This window comes from Solenopsis invicta, chromosome 5, assembly GCF_016802725.1.
Source record: "Solenopsis invicta isolate M01_SB chromosome 5, UNIL_Sinv_3.0, whole genome shotgun sequence".
Classification (NCBI taxonomy): domain Eukaryota; kingdom Metazoa; phylum Arthropoda; class Insecta; order Hymenoptera; family Formicidae; genus Solenopsis; species Solenopsis invicta.
The window spans coordinates 9,188,362-9,211,308 of NC_052668.1; the positions used below are offsets into that span (position 1 = coordinate 9,188,362).

General features: G+C 32.0%; 1 protein-coding gene across 2 annotated transcripts in view; it reads right to left on the bottom strand.

Moving 5' to 3' along the window:
• Positions 1–439: 439 nt before the first annotated feature.
• The window catches only part of LOC105205509 (ras-related protein Rac1), a 48,808-nt gene continuing 26,300 nt past the window's right edge, over positions 440–22,947 (bottom strand). For both annotated transcript variants that reach the window (XM_011174880.3, XM_026138213.2), the window contains exon 3: positions 440–3,859. In XM_011174880.3, coding sequence (XP_011173182.1) covers positions 3,704–3,859 — 156 coding nt within the window. In that variant the 3' untranslated portion in view covers positions 440–3,703. The remainder of the gene's footprint in view (positions 3,860–22,947) is intronic.

Genomic DNA, 22,947 nt, shown 5'->3' on the forward strand with positions numbered 1-22,947 from the left:
ATTTCGCTAAAATTTTTCCGTTAATTTTTCTGCAATTTTATCACATATTTTTGCACAAATTCTACTCAATTTTGAGACAAATAGCAGAGAAATGTGCAGAAAAATTGCAAAAAATTATTTTTACCTGAAAAGCTTATATTCAGACAAGAAAACAGGTGTTGAAAGGAATAAAAATAGTTTTTACGTATAAAATTAAAAAATAACTTCACTTATGGACCAGTTTTACGAATTTGGTAAATACGAAACAAGTCACATTTTTACAATGAGACAATAACGAAATAACATGCAAAAGATAATTTCATTGTAAACATATCATGTTTTATGCCTATTCTAATTTTTTTCTGTAATATTATGTCGCCACAATTAACGTGGAGTTCTTGGTTGAGGAGTCAGGAGCTTTAAGATTAATTTTCGCGCCGCATCATTTATTGCGCGCGACTCTCAGTAGTCCTTTTATTAAGTTTTGACAATTCCAAGAGTTTTGAAGATTACACATCTGTAAGGAAATATTTTTGTAATGTTTTTGTCATCCTTCTGTGCCGCATGGATCGTACCGGCTCTTAATTTTTCTCGACAAGGAATTAGCCGAATATTTAATAAACATCCATTTAATAAAGCATATTTAATTACAATAGGTTTTGTGATTCTTTTTTATGGACCAAATCTTCATTTTTTCTCAAACAGATTGCACAGAGATTGGTATGGATCTGGCAACGATTGAGTCTCTAGTTAGGTCTTGGTCCAGCTTCTCCCCTCCGTGTTTTACTTTATATATATTTATAATATATATATAAAAAACAAATAACGATTTAGATTCGATTAGCGATTTATGTTGTGTGTGTGTGTGCGCGCGCGTGCGTGCGTGTGTGTATGTGTGTGTATTCTGGGTGTGTACGGATGCGTTCATGCGGGCGCGCGACTATGTGGGTATATTCGTGTTTGTATATAGGATGATCAACAATGAGAAAAAAATTAAAAAGTGATTCTAGACTAGATCTCGGCACAAACTGCACATTTTGACTGATTTTCAACTTGATACTCCCTCCTTACTTTATTACTTCGCGTGCAGTTCATTATCAAGTGTTGACATTTACTAAGATTGCGCGTGAAATAATAAGGTAAGGGAAAACCGTAAAGTTAAAAATTGGCCGAAATATGTAATTTGAGCTTTCCTAGATGATAAAGACAAAAATCAAGAATAACAAAATAATAACTAAGACTACTTTTAATTATAAATATTTAAATATTCACTTCAGGCACTTTTTAGGTGAATATTTAAATACTCAAAACTGCAAAATCAAGAATAACAAAATTCGGTGAAGACTTCGTTTTTTAATCGCAACGTTTAAATATTTGTATGCTTTACGCACTTTTTACATAAATATTTAAACACTTATAATTAGAAAACAAAACTTCAATCGCAGTTTTATTATTTCCGATCTTAGTCTATTCTATTCTCTAGAATCACTCTTTAATAAAATTTTTTTCCACATGTTGCCGAATACCCATATGTGGCTCATTACCATTTACAATATGCATGTAACATCGTATGTGGTAATAAGTAGAAATACATTTAAAGTTCAGCATTTATGTACAGTTTATGTTGTAGCACATCTTCTCTCGTCACATACATTCGCACTTCTTGTACTCATTTTTCTTCTATACTAATAACAGTCTCTCATTTTCTCGCACAACACAAGAAACATCCGCATATCTTCTGCTTCGATAGTTGTATCCTGTTTTTTTCTACATATACATTATGTTTTTCTTTTCAATTTTATCTTCACAAATTGATGACAAGTCGAAGTAATTCCTGTCAAAAAGAACGTGAGCGCATTGTGCGCACGGATCACAGATCGTTGTCGCGCGACACTCGTGAACGAAACAACGCAAAGCAAAGACATCATTAAACTCGATTCGACATCTATACTTATATCTCATACATCTACAAGTCTTGTACAATTAGTTACCAATAATTTTTTTCTCTCTCTCTCTCTCTCTCTCTCTCTCAAATTACAGTATGTAATATTTACGTTAATATTAACCAATTTAGTGGAAGAAGGATGTAATGCAACTTTATGCGGCGCCAATTTTGCTTTGAAAATATAGCTATCAAATTTTTTCAATTTGTGCATTGATTTAATTATTATTTTAAAATTACAAACTCATCTTCAGAACAAAATTTTTGTTAAACCATTTAATGGAATTAAATAGAAGATGAGTATAAGTGAACATTGAACAACATTCAATTACGCATTTAACGTCTTTAATTGGATTATATACAATTTCTCAAATAAATCTAGGACTTTTACGAACATAACAAACCAATGTTTTTCAGAGATTATGTGATGAATTCTCTTTGTAAAAGCAACTCTACACTGAAAAAAAAAGTAGTTACTTGATCAATTTTTTCAATGTAATTAGATTTCTTCAATCCAAAGATTTCGTGTATTTTAAGTTAAGTATACAAATATTTGAATTTTAGTTCAAATATTTTATATATTTAAATTTCTTTAACTTAAATATTTATGCATTTAAGTTAAATATATATAAAAATACTTTCAATTATTTATGTATTTAAATTTCTTCAGTTCAAATATTTACAAATTCAAATTAAATATATAAATACTTAAACTTCAGTTCACTAATTTTATATTATTTCAATTTCTCCAGTCCAAATATTTTATGTACTCAAATATTTGAATTGAAGAAATTTAATCTTTTTCTGAGTATGTTGCGAAGCTTTATCAAAGTTTTCAATAATAATATTACATTAAACGTTTGAAATAAAAAAAAAACTTATAATTGCTATAAGTACTTAGAGAAATGTATATATGCATGGAGTTATCGTTTATCGTTATTCACATTTATAAACATCTATATGAATATCGTCCAAATAGGTATTTGCCATGTATTCTACGCACATATCTCTAAAAAATATTCTCTCTTTCTCTCTCTCTCACGTTTCTCTCTGAATTTATAACTTGATACATATTGAAATCTTTCGCGATAAGGAAAACTACTTGTGTTTTTCTCCTTTACCCGCATTTTAAATGCGTTAGCTACACGCGTCCTATCTAAAATGTACAAATAGCATAAAATGGTTTTCCTCTTTGATTAAACTGTTCAGTACACAGTCAGTGTGTTTGGACGCTTATACAATTACATGATAATATTTCCTTTTTTCTTTTTTACCATTCATTATATAATTATTAATTGTAATATTAATAATGTACTTCTAGTATACTGTACAGCGGTTAGTTTAGTTATTTTGGCTTCTTTTATATTCTCTTCGCTTAAGACGTCCAATCGGTTCGCATTTATAGCCTTACGTGATCAGACTATTCGGATTGGAAGTTTTGCTCGCGTAAACGGCGAAAAACCTCAATTAGATTTCTTTTTCCTTCAAGATGTGTTGGAGGCCACGTAAAAATGAATTTATACTTTGAATACGTGATTTCCTGCGTGTGAACCCTCTTTTGTTTTGCTCGCTGGAAATTTATGCCGAATCAGTTTTATTTGTGCGCTTATAGCAGATGTTTGCAGCCCCTTTGCTGACGTAGGCTGGTTACAACTGGGGTTCCAAATAGTTCGGCAATTCACTCGATTGATTCGATTAGTGCTTGGTACATTGGAGTTGAGAAACGATGAAACACTTTTAACACATTCCAGTACCAACGTGCAAAGAGGGATACATTTAATATTATAGAAGGAAACATCTGCGCTTTGGCTTCACTTGGAGAACGGGGCACAGCACAGCGCGTATCGCTTCGTCGAAAACAGTCTTCAAGCCTTTCTGCGTCAAAGCAGAGCATTCCAAGTATTTGACAGCGCCGATCTCTTTTGCCATCGCCAAACCCTGCAATGAACAAGATACATTTTGAACAAATAATGTTCCAAACACTCGTCAAATTCATTGTAAGATCTTTATATTCATAAATATTAAAAGTGCGCTAGAAATGTTTCTGATTTTTTACAGCCAAAAAACTCTTTAAAAAAGACAATCATGACATGGATAGACTAGTGTTCCATAATTTTGAAAATGTATTAATATAATTTAATATATTATAATTGAATTTACTTGGTACACATTAAAACTAGTGGCCTAGTTTACACCAAGTACTTGATACACGTACTAACTAGTAAATTTCTATTAAATTATCTTAATTTCGGCCATGATATAAAGGGTATGAATACAAGGGTATGCTCTTGTGCATCTTGTAAAAAGCGGCCAATGAGGAACTGCTCCAAAGCTACGTCACACTGAGCGGTAAATTTAAAGCAGCGATTTTATATAGTCATTGTTAAAAGCATTTTTCTGATAAAATTGTTACTCTGATGTTTAATTATAAAATATGCGGTATATATATAATATATTCTATATAATACGATAGAATTTGTTATATGTATGCTAATGTAAATTGTAATATGGTCTGAGTTAGTGTGTGAAATGCGAACATTATGATCAAAAACAAATTAAAACAAATTGAATAGCAGTCGTCGTATGACGTATCTATGACGTAGCTTGGAGATGCACAATGGTCTGACATATAATGAGCATATCCTTGTTTATATCATGATTTCGGTAACAAATTTAAAGAATAGTATACTAAGCTGGTACAATATAATATGGTCGAGATAATTAAATATATGTATCATGTATACACGCATCGTCGAAAGTAAGATAATTTAATAGAAAGTTACGAGTTAGTACGTGTATCAAGTGCTCGGTGTAAACTAGGCCAGTATATGAACACAAAATATTTTATAATCTTAATCAATTTGTTTGCATTCAAATCTATACAGAATAAAATGTTTTTGATAAAAAGATAAATCACTTATAAAATGTTCATGTGTGCAACCTATTTAAATATTTTAAATATTTGGAATTTTACCTATAGTATACAATAATATGCAATTTTTGCAATACATAATAAATAATTTCATAAACAAAAATTTTTTTAATCTTATTACAATATATACAAGTATAGTCGCGGATATTAAGGTTGTAACACTTTTATTTTTTTAATGGTAATGCCTCTTGGCATTTCGCACTTTGTGCAATCTCCTTCAATTTTGGAATTTCTTGTTTTCACTCCTAAGTGTTAGGAATGAGAACAAGAAATCACAAAATTGAATCTCGATTTAATTTTTCCGTCACCTATATTTGCATTACTATTTATCTGTAGTTTATCCAATAATTTGATTACAAATAGTTAATGTTACTGAATTTTCTTAGTTCACGTAACTTTTTGTTTTTATTCAACTTTGTAATATTGGGTTGTTCAGAAAGTTTGAATGGTTTTTTTAAGTAAAATTCAGAGAATTTCTTATTCAAATCTTATATTCAAATTAGATATATGAAGTATTTTGGCGGTATCATGTAACGTGAATTATTTTTAATTAGTGTTGAAATTTGCTCATCTACCACTGAAAGTCTAAACGTTCTTGGTCTTTAACACTAAAATCATCACGTTTAAAACGAGCAAACCACTAAACAGTTCTTTCAGCTAACGTGCCGTAAGCGGTACAAATCTATCATGTTGTCTAAATGGTTCTAGCCTTTTTTAAAATAAAATGACAATGGACGAAAATGCACCTTATTTTCTTCCATTTTCAAATCAATATAGAACAAACAAAACTAAACCGATTTACTTATGCTTATACTAAAGAAAGGCACATTAAGAAGATATGCAGGAAGGAAAGAATAGCTAGAAATGCAAAGAAAATATGGAATTTAGGAGACAAGTTGTGTACAAAGGAGTTTAGAAGAAGATGGATTTTGTTTAAGTATTTGGTTCACAGTACAATGTCATATAGAGTAAAAGTTTGCGGATGGGATGAAAAGGAGGAATTAGAAAAATTATATAAGATGGACCTTTGGTTTAGAATTTTGTACACAGAGATATATTATAAAATTGGTGACAGATAAATTAAAGGGAGGACGGAGAAGAAGAGACAGAATATAGGAAAATAAGATTAAAAGCGAAAATACAGGGAGAATAGTTAAAGAATGTTGATTAACGTTAATGTTAATAAAATAACAGAAAAAAAGAATAATATGGAAGGAAAAACGGATACGGTAAAGGGAAAAAGTATAGAAACGGATGGAGTAGAAGCAATGCAGGTAAGAGGGAAGAAAAATTTAAGATAGAATTAATAAATAAAAAAAGAGATATACAAAGCCAGTGGAAAAATAGTAAGATTTCAACGGCTAAATATGACAGGTATAATGAGAAAAGACATAAAAGATAGGTGTCCTAGGCAAGGTTTAATAAGATGGGCACAGCCAAATAAAACATGATGAGTTTTATTAGGTAGGACCCACTTAAAAATTTAATTAAAAAAATGGAACAAAATCCACCTACAAAAAAAACCTATTCAAAAATTCAACTAAAATTCAATAATAGTATGAATAAAATATTTAATATAAATTAATATAGTAAATATAAATAAATAACAAACATTTTGAAACCTTGTGTGATAAAATTTTTTTCGATTTTTTAGATAATTAAGTGTTTAATTTAATTTATTTTTAATAAAACTATATCGACCGTTATGTAAAAACACAAATAATTAACAAGCCTAAATGGTCACGGCTAAATCTTGTTGCTAAAATAACATTTCTTGTGTGATTTTTACATACAATTCCTAATTTTCTCAAAAAATAATTCGGCACTTTTTGATTTGAATTTTTGTCCTATATCTCGTAGTATACTCTATGTATGATTTTTAATTGTAACTTTAACACCCTGTTTAATTTTAACACCCTGTATATTCTTTGATCGCTTTAAATATCAAGATCCATATTCTCAACTCACTTTTATCGATAAATGCATACATTTATTTGTAAGATTCTATAGTAAGGGAAGAATGGGATATACCGGATAGTATTCTAAATAGGAACTTTTAAATTTAAATAAATATGATTAAACAAATTTGCGTGCCATTTATAATGTAAAGTTCTTATAAGACACTGAACTGTGACATCAGTTTGATAATTTTGTCATATTATTCATAGAATAAATGTGAATGTATATTTTCAGTCATCGTGCAAAAATTAAAAAAAAAATAGAAAATTCTTGTAAATCATCGTGTAAAGGTGTAAAAATTTTAAAAGATAATTAATTCAAGATAATTAAAAAGTGTGGAATTAAAAAATATCAAGCGTTTTGTAATCACTTTTGCAGTTTATCGTAAAATTTGTTCCAAAGTTCGAAAGTACTCGTATTTAAATCAGGCCTCTACATCGAAATTGCAACCTGATCGTAGCAATGGTGATTGGCCAAACAGATCCTAGAAATCAGTGAAAATGTTAAATCAGTGAAATATTATAAGTCATCATACTCAATAATTGGATTTTATTGATTTCAACTCTAATTATATAAACTGTCATCAATTTTCTTTTCTGAATAAAATTTTCATTTTCAATTGTCAAATTGTTCGTTTTTACTCAATACTAAAAAAAAGTACATTAAAATCTTTTAAAATTCTATGTAAGAATGGAAAAAAATAGGGGTATCTGATTTAAAACAGAAGCATTCAATTTAGAACTAGTAGTTCCAAATCCGACTGAAAAAAATTTTTATATTTTCAATTATAGTTTAACATAAATGAGAGATACATCAAAATGGTCTTAATTAAATAAAGAGAATTAAATTATCTTTCCAACGGCACCTTTTACGATCAAATTTTATTTGCACTTTATAAAAAGCAAAATCTGTAAATAGGTCCAATTTCCACCACTCTCCTAGACACACACACGCACACGGACATGCACACGCCCACGCACACACGCACGCACGCACGCACGCACGCACGCACGCACGCACGCACGCACGCACGCACGCACGCACGCACCCAGAAGTAACACATTACTTGTAACATCGTTACAGTTATTTTTTGGTAACAGCATTACTTTTTTTCATGTAACTGTAACGTTAACATTTTTTCAATAACGATAACAAATTCGACAATTACTTTTATCGTTACTTTTAATATTGTTGCGTGCCCGCCCTGTGGAAGCTGCTATGATCAATTCGTGCGAGATGATCGATAAGCGCGACAGGAAATCGTTCCCTATCAATAGTTGTTGTTGTTGTGTGTTCGGTCTTGGTGTTGTTCTTGTAAAACGAGCTATCACTTATATTTTATTAAAGATCATTAATTTGTAAAGTCTATCTTATTTATTATTCCTTAAACGCGTGTGTGCAATCGAAGTGCGCGAGTGTACGAGTGAACGAGACGACCTACCCGGTCGTAACATTTTAAGAACTCGTCCGGGATCGAACATGTCGGTCGTGTGTTTCTATTGTGACGAACATCGCGCTTAAAAAGATTATGGCAACGCAAAATACCCCAGAAAAGAGGAATAACTACTCGAACCATGGGGACGACTCTGAGGCTTCAAATCCAGAGAGGGATCCTGTGATACAGAAACTTCGATTGCTAAAGAAAGAGTGTGAGCAGCAGCGGCTTCGAGAGCAGATTTTAGTGCGTCTCTCGCAACGGGACGAGGTTGTTCATCGACTGGAGGAGCCGCTTTGCCGTACAACAGGCAAATCAAATCCAAATTTATTTGAAAGTCACGACGTTTCCCCTAATTGGCTAATTTATAAATCTAAGCCAGATGTTTATGATGGGAGAGCTTCGTTACGCAAATTTCCTTTTGAGAGGCGTGAGACTGTCAAGCGCATTTTCAGCTTATACTTTCTTCTTTTAATTTTTACTGTTTTGATTGATGTATGGCGTGTTGTTTTCTTCTAATTTCCTGATTCGCACAATTTCGAGTTTCGGTTTTAGCTTAAAATTTCTTCTTTTCGGGATTGAGATTTCGTCCCAGGAAGGAGGGAGACAGTCTGAGGTTTTTTTTCTTTCAAAAAGGCGTTGATTTGGGATGGCTCGAGCGGCGCTCGGTAACTCATGGCAGTGCCCCGGGGTAGAGCAGGAGGCCGTCGTGCTTCCCTAGAAGTCTTCGTCTTGGGAGATGGATTCAAGAACCGTTCTTTCATCAGAAGCTTAGAATTAATTTCTATTTCTTAGTTTAGTTCAAAGGAATGGATTTGCAGCAAACGGTGTTCAGTTTCCTAAAGCAGAGGCCCGGATAAAAGCAGAAAGTCGTCATTTTTTGTTTGATATTGCTCAAGACGACGCTCGGTAACCTGTGGCAGAAGATCAAGGTAGAGCATAAGGTCGTCGAGTGGATTGTGATTGCAGATGCAAAAGACGTTCAGTAAACTATGGCAGGGAACCAGGATAAGGCAGGAGATCGTCATTTTTGTCTGAATCACGGAGGACGATGCTCGGTAACCTATGGTAAGAGCCCGGGATAGAACAGGAGGTAATCGAGCTTCCCTAAAAATCCTCGCCTTGGGAGATGAGTTCTAAAGATTGTTCTTTCGTCAAGAGCTGAGAGTGAGCTTCAATTCTTTTTCTTCTGACTCGCAGAGGGCGGTATTTAGTGGCCTAAGGCAGAAGTTCAGGGTGGAGCGGAGAGTCGTCGAATTTAAGTCTTTTCGTGAGTATTTTGTCTTAAATTTTATTTAAAATATAGGAGACGAAAATTCGTAATTAAAAAAGTTTTTCCCTTACAGGGTTATTTTAAGATACTCGTCAAATTCTGTTTTAATTTCAGTTCTGAGATTCATGCAAGGCATTTTTAAGAAGACCGCCTCGCCCCGGTTTTTGATTCGGGGTTTTTTCGTGGGCCTAAGAACGAATACCGAGACGGGGACTTGGGATGCCTTTTAGGCGTTAGGCCCCCGAGAGTTAATTCTCCTTGTCCAAAGAATAAAGAAAGAAGCATGCAAGACTCAAGGTGAAGAGTATGTACGAGCAAGAAGTCGTGAAGATTTTTCGGAAGCCCTCTGAGTTAGATGTCGGGACAACTTTGAAAAAAAAGGGGCAGTGTTGCGTGCCCGCCCTACGGAAACTGCTATAATTGATTTGTGCAAGGCAATCGATGAGCGCGACAGGAGAAAATCGTTCTCTACCAACAGTTGTTGCTGTTGTTGTATGTTTGGTCTTACAATTAGTGTTGTTCTTGTAAAACGAGCTGTCACTTATATTTTATTAAAGACCGTTAATTTGTAAAGTCTATCTTATTTATTATTTCTTAAACGCGTGTGTGTAATCGAAGTACGAGTGTACGAGTGAACGAGACGACCTAGCCGGTCATAACGATATTTTGAACTATTTATGACGTAATTCTCATGTATTCAATCTTTATTAAACTAAAATGAAGTCAGCTCGTATAAATTTAAAAATAATTCAAAATAAAGTAAAGCCAATAAGACAAACAAAAATTTGGTTATTAATTTAAATAGTAATTCTTTAATTTAACATTCAATCACAAATGTTTCAACTTTACGGTCCTGTTCAGTGTGCAACAAAATTATTAGATTAACGACGAGCTATGTACAATGGTATTCATTATTTCAAAGTTTGAACGCAAAACAATTTTTTGAGGCGCCATAAAAGTCAAATATGAGTATATAGGCAAATAAAATCAATAATGTAAAATTTTCTTGATTGATTCGTTTTGATCAATTTTCTATTGGCGAAAAATCGTGTCCAGATGTTAAAGAAACAATCGCTTTCCATCATACGACGCATGCAATTTGTTTGATTCTCGACCATGACAGCTTTAACATTAAAAAAAACTTGTTTACACTTAAAACTGTGTCTAATAAAAAGAAGAATATTTCTTTTTGCAAATAACTAGAACCTGCAGTTGAAGTCATTGTAACACTTATTCTAATGGTAAACTTATAAATTGAATCAATTGTGATTGAATATTAAATTAAAGAATTACTATTTATATTAACAATAAAATTGTTGCTCGCTTTATTGGCTTTACTTTATTTCGAATTATTTTCAATCATCACTTTTCAACTAATATTCATAGTCTGCTGTTATTTAAGATCGTCTTGAGAATAGTTTCGAGATATCATAAACCAATCAGAAAGAACTTTATGAGAATTCTCCAAAATCAAGTAATAATGATAATTACTGACTTTTTTTTTACTTTTCATCGCCAGACATCAGCTGCGAAGTCCGGAAAAGAACTACGACCAGAGACCCGGACTGAACCAAAACCGAAATCGAAATGTTGTGCAGGCTAATGGACCGGAATTGTAACTGGACCGTAAACATTTTTCTGTTTTTTTTTTAGTCCAATTTTCGGTTTAAATTTTTTTTAATGTTGTAAAATTTCAATTATGAAAAAAGTATAACTCAAGCAAAATTATACAAATTAATGATAGCGGTATTAACCATGCAAATCAAAAGATTATTCTTCAGATTAAAATTCGTGCTATTTCCACTAAGAATAAATATCGATGAAGCAATCCTAGACGAGCGACTATTGGTCAGAGCTAATCGAATTTTTATCAACAAAAATAACACGGTTCTAATCTTACATTCATGTTTTTAACGCTGCATATATACGTAGTTAATTTTAAAGAGTGATTTTTTTCTTTAATTTTTGAACATAAAATAAATACAAAGAAACAAGATCCTTATAATAATAAAACTAAATTTTTAAAGCTTTAAAAATCATATTTCAATTTTTCCGACTTTTTTGTAGCAACAAAAAAAGTTTGAAAATCTTAATTAAACTTTTAAGACCGTAAAGGTATTTAATTCTAATAAAGAAATTGTCACGGGTGTCCGACGCTGATTTGAATCTCCTTAAAATATGTTGTTAAACACGAAAATCTAAAAGACCCGTAGTTTTTTATACCGACGAAACTCATGTTTAAGGGGTGAAACACCCCTCTTTAAAAGAAAGCAACATTTCTCTTTTAAGGCAAATATTGTCGAAAATAAAAGAGACAAAAAAAATTTTTTTAACAAAAGTTGTACGGTTTAAAAAGTACTTTAAAGTTGTAGAAAAAAATTTTGTTTTGTTTTGTTTAACAAAATACACCCACCACCTAAAATGTTTTTCAAATTTTATTATATATGGTTAAATTTAGAAAAAAATAACCTTTAATTCGGATAAAAAAAATTTGAAAAAAACTTTGGGTGGTGAGCGTATTTTGTTAAACAAAACAAAAAAATTTTTTTTCTCTACAACTTTAAAATACTCTTTAAACCGTACAACTTTTGTTAAAAAAATTTTTTTGTCTTCTACTTTCAACAATATTCGCTCCAAAAGAGAAATACCGTTTTCTCTCAGAGTGTTTCATCCCCTAAACATAAGATTCCACCGATATAAAAAATATATATCGGGTCTCTTAGATTTTCGTGTTTAACTCTTAAACACACCAATCCTGTAAAACACGGAAACACATTTTCGGGTCTGGGAGACTTTTTCAACTTTGAGAAGCTATAACTTGATTACAATCAATATTTTTCTACAATTTTTTTTTAATGAAAGTTCAGAATCTGAGGAGTGTGACTGCACAATCGGCATTGCCGAAAAATGATTTATTGTGAAGTTATATAGGAAAATGAGAAATTGATCAAAAATCCACTTTTCCTTCAAAAAATCATATCTTCGCAACAAAAAACTTTTAAGGACTTTCAAATATGGCGTTTTAAAGCTAAAGAGTCACATTTTTTAAATAAAATTTGGCAAAGTCATTCCTTTTAAAAAGTATATATGTAACACGAAGAATATGAGGTATTTTTGGGCATCTAAAAATCCACTTTTCTTAAAAAAATATCTTTGCAAGAAGAAACTTTTAAAGACTTTATAATACGGCGTTTTAAAGCTAAAGATTCATACTTTAAAAAAAATTATATCATTATCATTTCTATTAAAAAATGTACTTATATAACAAGGTAAATATAAGGTATTTTTTATTAAATCATGTCTAAAATTAAAAATTGATGTGTTTCATGATATATTTCGAAAAAACTCCCTTTTCTACAGTATTTTATAGTATTCCAACTTTAGACAGAGTATATGCAAGTAATATCCGCGAATCGACCTGTTCGAACGTATTTTGTCCAGCTTTTTTATGTAAAATACTCGCAAAAAAAATTTCACTTACACACTATATGGGTCGCATTGACCCTAACAAAACTTTGCCGGCGTGTCGTTCGAATTCTAGTTGACCAAAAAAAGTTGATTAACCATATCAATCAAAAGATTAATGCTATTTTATAGAAAATAGCATTTTATAGAAAACTATTTTATAGAGAACTATTAAAAAAATGAGCACTGGCGACGCTGCAAGTTGCTAATTGTAAGATGAAACTGCAGCAAGAAAAAAGAAAAGAAATGACTTTAAAAAACCTCAAACCTCCTATTCCAACAATTTATAAATTTTTCGTGCAATAAACATAATTTTTTTTATAATACATAACTTATATGTACTTGTATTATTATTTTTATACATTATAAATTTTATAATGGATAATTACATACCAAAACTGTAACAAATGAAAAAAACCTAAATTCAAACGGTTACGATTGTGGGTTCACCATATACAGAATAATATATTAGAGTATCAGTTTTACTGTATAAAAGTTAATAAATAATCGATAAAATTTAACGAGTTTATATTATAATCCATATACATGATCCTACACAATATTCGTAATTTCATACATTTTAAGAACTTTAAGATTCTTATTAAAATTTTTAAGTCTAAAATTTAAAGTTCAAAGCAAGTCTAAATTTGGTAAAATTTATAAATTTAATACTCTCTGAATCTTATAGAGTGAATAACCATTCAAAAAATTATACAGGCTCAATTTTCATTCTGTAAAAGTAAACTCTTACTCTTATTAGAAATTGCACAATTTTCACTTTTTTAAAGTAACGTGAAGCTGGAATATGTAATGTTAATGCTTTAAAAGCATATATAAGATCCCTCTCCCCGGAAAAACTGTAAAGAAATTTATTTGCATTTTGAATATTTTAAAATCATTCTTTTCAAATTTTGTACAGTCTTACGACTTTAACATAAAAAATGTTATTGCTTTTAGTAATATTTTAACAAAAAAAGATAAAGTAAATTGCATACTATTCGACGCGTAGAGACTTGATCGGCAGACTCTCATAAAAGATCCTGGCTGCGGTTTCGTATTTATATACTCAAACTTAGAGTACCTTGAGATTTTATTTATCTAATCAAAATTCTTGATTGATCGAGTCCAATCATAGCAAAAAACAGGTACCAAAGTTAGGAGTTGAGGCAAATGTAAATAGGATATTTACTTTAATTGCGATTTCACAATAGACATTGCAAAATAGAAGTAGTCATTATTTTGTCATGTAAGACAATATATCTTCAAAATATCATCACTTGAGAGCGAGCCAAATTCCAAAATAGAAATAACTTTAATTCAGAATGATTCTAACAATAAGTATTAAAATTCACCAAATAAGTAAATTCATATTTAACACTCACTAGTCATCGTAATTTTTTTTCCTCACTAGCCATCGTAGGGTCACTCGCATTTTATTCTATTAAAGGGTATACCATAATGCTATGGTTTTCAATCATAATTTTACTTAGCTTCAACTTTCTAGTATACAATTAAAAAGTGAAATAACAATAACAATTGGTAAAACTAATTAAATTAAATTATGTAATTTTGACAAATATGTGAACAAAGTTACGACAAATGCAGGATAATTTTTGAAAAATTAAAACTTTTTTAAAAATCATAAAGAATTGATTTAAAAAAAATTACAGTTAAGGAATTATATTTTTATTTAAAAATGTCCCATTGATTTGGATTCATAATTTAATGCTAATTTTTCAACACAAATAATGCTTATTTTTATATATGATATAAAATTAGCGACTAATATGGAATTTTCAATAATTGTAGCTTCAGTTCTGTGAGTTTAATAAATTTTAATACAAATTTGATGTTGAAAAGTAAAAATTACATTTTTATATTTATGTATTTTTTAAAACTATATTGTATACGAGTCATTCCACCTGAAAGAAACCACCATTTTTCGAAGTATCTCAGATTTTGTTCATATTGCGTAAACTTGAACAGTTTAATGGTCGAACATTCTGTATCAAATATTAAACTCGTAAAATAATTGATTGTCGAACTGTAAAATCTTTTAAACTTTATCGTCATAACGTTCTCTTCGTTGCTTTAAAATGGGTGTGAAAGGTAAGTTTGAAAATAAAATGTTGACTATAACGGAATAAGACTCGTAAAATTTTATTGCGCACTACTTAACGCGCTTGACTCGTATTTGCCGTCTTTACGTTATCATTATTTGAAATGTTGCCGTTTCTTATAGAAAATTGAACGCTCTTTCACGTGAAAATATTCATTTTTCGGCCAGAACCCATTTTCAACAATTTTTAGAACTTTTAAGTTTTTAAAACGGCGGTGCGATTAAAAGGCCAGTCTCAATTTTCTTCGAAAATAGCTCAAAATGTAGCTCCAAGCCTCTACTTTATTACCCTAAAAGGATTTAATGGGACTCGTATTTGTTTGGTAGTAAGAGCTCGGGAAGTGAGACAATATTGCTCCGACGATAAACAGAAAGGTAATTGTACGTGTCGTACAATAATTGAAAAATTGCATTAAATGATACTGGGTCAAAAAACAAAGACAAATAATGTATTCATGAGTGTACTTAGCGAAGAATGCTGCTATATGATAGCTTAAGGCTCTTGGCGAGAACTCCGCGTTGACGATATATCGTCGCGGACAAAATTAGAAATAATAAGCGTGAAACGTGACAGATTGACGATAAAATTTTGTTGTGCATGTCATTTCGTTATTATGTACTTAATTTATTGTGAAAATGTGACTTGTCTCCTATTTACTAAATTCGTAAAAATGGACCGCAAGTAAAACTTCTTTGAATTTTATACATAAAAACATATTTTTCACTCCTTTCAATAGCCATCCGTGTGTTTTCCTGTCAAAAGAGGCTTCACTTTAGATGCTTTTTTCAACTATTTACTGACTGTTAGGCGAAAAAAGAATAATCAAGATCCATTTTTACAAGTGTTTTAAAGTGATCTAGTTATTCTGTTTTATTCTTTTTAATTACAAATACCACGAAAACTTTTATGTGATTTTTCGCTTATGTCACAACTTCAACATGGCCACGGCAAGTAGACAGGGGCCATAACGCAATGCTCTTATCACGAGACTCGCTACGTCGTTTGCAATGCGCAAATAAGCGCAAAGACGGACCGTCTCTCGTTAGACAGAATATAGCCTGCTCGCCTGGTCTTCACACTATTCTCGTTATCACAACACCTCATACGCAAATATTACCTCATGCCGATCGACTCTTCGTAAAAAAAATTCTCTAAATTCAGTTTTAATCTTATTAAACAATACCTACAGCTCTCTCTTGCAGAAAGACAATGTGACCAGTCACATTGTCTTTCTGCAAGAGAGAGCTGTAGATATTGTTTAACAGCGGTTTAACAGCAACTCAACAATTCAGTTGAACCGAGCGTGATGGCAAAGAGGCCGAGCGATGTAACGACATTGCCTTACTTCCCGAGTTTTTACTCTCAAATAAATGCGTGTTCCATTAAATTCCCTGCTAGCCACCTGTTTGTGTTGTTGCTGCAATGTTGCCAAAAGCAAGGGGCCTTTGGTTTGATATCACACGAATTCAGCACGTTTTGCTGCCAATATGCTGCGTACTTACTGTCAACGGTTTATCGCAATACATAAAGAGCAACATAAGAGCAAGTTGCCAACAACATGTGCTGAGTCATAAATTTCAAAAATTCAAAAACGGTCGAAAACGGTTAAGTATATGCTTCGTACTCTTATTTATTTCAAATATATAAAAAAATAAATAAGTTAAATCTTTTTTTTGCTGAATTGTCCTCACCCTGCCAAAAATGTGCAATTAAAACTGATTAAAAAATAATAATAATAATAATAACAATAATCCGAATCGATCTGGGATTTCTGCACCGAAAATTCGATATTAAGACCGATTAAAAATAAGATCGAAACCCAGATAGATTTATTAAAACAAAATACATTAATGTAAACATAATAAATGTTAGCTTACAAAAAAATATTTTTTGTATCTTTTTCGTTAAAAAGGATTAAAAAAGATTAAATTTGTATTTAACATTAAATTTATGCATAAGAATAAATTACAATACAAATTGTTATTTACATGTAAATAATATAAAATTTTATTTGGAATAGTGTTCCACACACACGTTACGTTCAAAAAGAATGAGAGCGAGTATTCGTCTCAAAGTTACAATAAGCAGATCATGAAAGTTTCACTGAAGTATGAGTTGTGGAGTCGGCTGCGGTGGCACCTAGATATAACGCCTGTGGCCGCACTCGACTCACCGAGAAAATCTCCCGCGGCGTGGCCGCCTAGCGATGGCGCCAGCACTCACTTGTTAAATCCATTTCAATTCGATGTGATACGCTAACAATTCTTGTGTGCCATTTTTAAATAAAAAGATGTTTTGATGACAACACTATAAATCACGTTAACAAATTTGTAAATTTGTCCGAAAACTATGCTTTTTTTGGCAGTTAATAAACAACGGTCAAGAAAAAAAATGGTTTTCATACAATCTTACAAATTAGATAAAATAATTTACAATGTTATTTTATCAAAATAACTTTTTATTTAAAAATAGTACGCAAGAATTCTCAGCGTCTCATTTCTCGCTACTAATGTCAGAATTCCCAAACGTGGTTGCTGAGAGTATTTAGGAGTCATCCTTACAAGGAGATGACGCAAATTGCAAAACACGGAATTAGATGAGTCATAGTTTATTCAAAAAGTGGGATCAAGGGTATAAAAAGTGTCAGAGCGTTTGAGTGCATGGGCTTTCGTTTCAGAACAATTTGCATGTAAAGTTTGGCATTCGCCGTGCGGTATGGTAAGTACTATTATGCGGTAGGTTAAAGCGCGCTAGATAAGGAGACTAAGACGCACGCTTTCTATTTTGCCCTCAGCGGCCGCGTGAAGAGAAGTGTTCGAAACCTGCCAATTTTTTTTCAATAATAGCAATATTTATCAATTGTAAATAATTTTTATTATTCTTAGCAAGATATTAATCGCAATATATTATTTGTTATATGTAACAAAATGTAACAATCAGAAAGTTTGCACATTTATTCAAGTTTATTTATTTCTATTCATTATACAATTCTGACATTACTATACAATATTGTGGGTGAAAGCATTGAAAATATCTGTATATGTATATATTGTTTCGAGGCATGAGACTATTTATTATCTGCGCCAAAATGTAAAAATATGCTACAATTTACTTGGTATACATCAAAAATAGCACATAAACGCAAAATTTTTAGTAATGTGAATTAATTATGTTTTCTTGTAAACATACATAATATTAAATGTTCTTGTAAAACACATTATTCTTTTGTATAATGTTCATGGTGTACAGTCAATTTGCGTTTCCAATGCTTTTACGTAAATTTTCACCTACAACATTGTACACCAATGTCAGAATTGTATAAGATGCATCAGGTATTTGAAGACATATTGACTTGAAAACTAAAATTTGTATATTTCTTGGACAACTTATTGTATTTTAATGAAATTTTTACAGCAAACTAAGTAACTCGTAGGCTATACAATTATTCGATAAAATCACTTTCAGCGGCAATAACAGCTTCAATTCTCTGGCGAAAATGTTTGCATGCCCGAATTAAATGACCCTCGTTCATATGCGTCATTACTCTAGTAATAGCTGCTTTTAGGGAATCAAGCATATTAGGAGGATGTTTATTGGTCTCCCGTTCAACAACGCCCCATACGTAGTAATTCAAAGATTAAGATCTGGGGAGCTAGGTGGGCACCATCCCGGATTTCAAAATGTTTTAACTTGTTTAAAAGTTGTACTCGAATAAATCGCTGGTCTCGAGTTTGTGCCGACATAAACTGATCTTTGCGCATCACGTAGGACTTGTACCGGATGTTTTCGTAGACAATGCGACGGATTGTGCACTCAGAAACTTGAAAATCTCTCGATATGGCCCTTATGGACTTTGAAGAGTCTTCATCAATAAATGCCCTGGACTTGCTGCACAAACTGTGATGTTCTAACTCTGTCTGAACCTCATGTTTTCTGCGCTTAGCAACACTTTTCACATTGCCATCAAATGCTTCTAACTCTCGACGAACTTTGTAAACAAACGATCGAGCGACTTTCAAAAATTGGAAGATTTCAAGATCGCTGTGATTCGCGACAATAACAGTGTGTTTTTTTATTTCCTAAATCAGTTTATTGTCCTCCATTTATAATTTGATAAGAAAAAAAACTTACTGCAAAGTGGCAGGCACATTTGTGAGTGTTCTCAAAGACCTGACGCACCCTATATAATAAATAAAAATAAATAAACATGCAAACAATGCATGAATAAATATGCATTAAATAAATATGCAAACTTTCTGATTAATACATTTAGTTAGATGTAACGAATAACATATAACAATTAATATCTTGCTAAAAATAATAAAACTTACAATTGATAAATGCAGCTATTTATTTATTTTTATTCATTATACAATTCTGACATTGCTGTATAATGTGGATAAAAATTTACGTAAAAGCATTAACACCACAGTAGTACTGTGGTGATGTGTACCTCACTCGACTTTGATCGCATGCATTCGCGGAAAGAGATACAACAACCTACAAAGTGTTTTATTACGAAAGTTCGAATAATTTTTAACTCACACTCGTATATATACAGGGGTTGGACAAAATAATATGAACACCTGATATATACACAATATTTGGGCCATCATTTGTTTGTAAAACAGCTGCAATTCTTCGCGGAATAATTCGTAAAGTGCCTGAATAGTTTCCAACGGAATGTTGTCCTATTCTTGTACCAAAGCAGCCGCCAATTGTTTCAATGTTGTTAGAGATGGAAATCTGCTTATTCTCTGCTCTAAAACTCCGCACAACAATTCATTTATGTTGAGGTATGGCTATTGTGCTGGCTAAAGAAGATGTTTGATGATATTCTGATGCTCCTCAAACCAGGACTGAACCTTTTTGGCTGTGTGTATGGGCGCATTATCATCTTGGAATGTGGCAGTGTTTGGCAGCAGTATGCTAGTCATAGTAAGAACTTCATCATTGAGAATGTCGAGATATTCATTTGCAGTAATCCGGTCAGTAATGTGAATGAGAGGACCAGCTGAATACCACAATATAGCCGCCCAAATCATAACGAAACCTCTCCCATGCTTGACTGTAAAAAAACAGGCAGTCCAGATCATAAGCTTCTTTTGTGGTTCTCTATACATAAACCCGGCCAATAGTAAAAAAACAATGTAAACAATGATTCATCGGACCATTCCACATTCTTCCAATCAAGTGTCCAGGTTTTATGATCGTGATACCACTTTTTTCGCAGTTTAGAGTTGGCTTCCGTTATAAAAAGTTTTGCGATTGCAGCCTTTCCATAAATGTTAGCTTCGTGGAGCTCCCGCCGTACTGTTTTTGTCAAAATTGTATTACTCAGGTAAGCGTTGAGTTCTGTTGTAACGCGGTAGTTTTATGTTATCTGGCCACAATCCTTTTTAAATGTTCGTCGGTTTCTGTCAGTTAACTTTGGGTTTCGTCCACTATTCCTCTTCGCCAATGATGTTTTACCATGTTTTGTGTATGCTGTCATTACCGTAGATACTGTCGCTCGTGAGACGTTGAACAGTTCAGCTGTTTTCATCACAGACGCTCCTGCTAACCAAGCAGCAAAGATTTGCCCTCTTTCGAAGTCTGAGAGGTCACGTATTTCACCAATCGCTTGTTATAACTGTCGCAAAACAAAACGTATAATACACTGAAATATAACCTACAAGACCTGCCATGTAAACTGCGCATTGCATACGCGTCGCATTATTTACACAAAAACAGAGTTGCCAAAATGCAACAAACTGTACTATATTGCATGGTATTCATATTATTTTGTCCAACCCCTGTATGTATAGAGTGTTTCAAAAATACCTAACACTGAATAGGCTACGAGATTCATTACATAAAAATAAGTAATAAAGTTCTTAGAAGAAAAGTCGAAATACCAATAGTTTTTGAACGGTAAGCTGTTGAAGTTGATCAATTATGAAGCGTAACCATTCGGCGCTTAGGCACGGCGCACTCGAACAAACGCGCCCACGATCTTCAAATTCCACGAGCTGCAGCAGCACGTTTTCTCTATCCAAAAAGACTCAAAATTCCTTCAATTTGTTAATTTTATCAACGTCGCCTATGACATAAGTTATACATAAAAATAGGCAATAAACAATGTTTAAGGATATAAAACAGACTCGAATTATTATTTTTAAGCTCACCGTTCAAAAGTGTTGATGTCTCGACATTTCTTCTAAAAACTTTTATTACTTATTTTTATGTAAAGAATCTTGTAGCGTATTCAGTGTTAGGTATTTTTAAAACAGCCTGTGTGTGTGTGTGTGTGTGTATGTGTGTGTGTGTGTGTGTGTGTGTGTGCGTGTGTGTGTGTGTGTGTGTGTGTGTGTAAAATTATAATATAAAATATTATAAAATAAATGAAACTTCTGTTTTTCATCTGAAATAAGCAGATTATTTTAGAATATATATCTAATTATTCAAATTTATTTGAATTGACAACAATATGCATTAGAATGTAATTGTTTCGGATTAAAAATAATTCGAAAAAGCGATATTAAAATCAATTACGATTCGTATAAAATTAAAACCAATTACTTTTTAATCCGCTCATGGATTAAATCGATTAAAACAGCTTAAAACAATTCCGTTTTAATTGGTTTTAATTGGATATTTTCGACAGCGCAGAAAAAAAATTAATTTTGAATTGATACTGAATTATTGCAGTAATACAAGTTCATGAACTTCATATTTTCTGATTACTAATATTAATATCAATAATAACCCATATAAAAAATTAAATAATTAATTTACTGTTATTTATTTATTACATTACACACGCTCGCGCAAACACACAATTACACACGCACACGCGCGCACACACACGAAAAGATCATTTTCGACATTTTATTTGGCTACAAGGCAATAATTTATTTAATGTTTTTAACAAATACCCGACAAAAACACAACATTATTATCTTTTTTTATTATCATTATGTTGCTCTTATGTTGTCGAAGGGTGACACCCGTTTGAACACAGCTCGATTGGACAGCAACCAATTATTTTGACTTATCTAACCCAACCAACGGAACTCTAGACATCAGCCACTGTGAGTGGTGTCCAATCCACCCGTTGTCAAAAACTATTGATAAAGCAAAATGTTTTCCACAAATAAAAATTATTTTGTGGGCAACAAAATGAGCAACAGTTGCTCTCCGTTTGCTCTGAATCTGCTGACATAAAATGATTTAAATCTGCTCCCGTTGTTAAAAACGTATGATTATGCGTTACATTTTCAGCAAATACACAGCAACTAGTTGAAAATTCATGCTCAGCATTAAGTTGTGTGATTTTGCAAAACATGCTTGGCTATCAGGGTCCTTTTACAATAACAAAGTAGAGACTTAGGCCTACATTTTGAGCTATTTTCGAAAAATATCAAGACTGGTCTTTTAATCGCCGCTATGTCGCACTATTTTAAAAACTTAAAATTCGTAAACATTGTCGAAAACCTGGCCAAAAAATAAGTATTTTCACGTAAAAGAGCGTTGTATGTTATATAGAAACGTTATTTTATCATCAAACTTGCCTTTCACGCTGACTATAAAGCAGCGAAGAAAGCGCTGTGACGATAAAGTCCAAAAATCTAAGGTCCAACAATTCAGCAACCAATTATTCTACGGGCTTAATATTTGGCATAGAGTGTTCGGCCATCAAACTATTCAAGCTCACGCAGTATAGATAAACTCTAAAACACTTCAAAAAATTGGTGGCTTCTTTCACGTGGAATGACCTATGATATATGATGCAACATTTTTATAATAATATAAAAATCAAATACATTTAATTAATAAAAAGTTAAAAACTACAAATAGCGT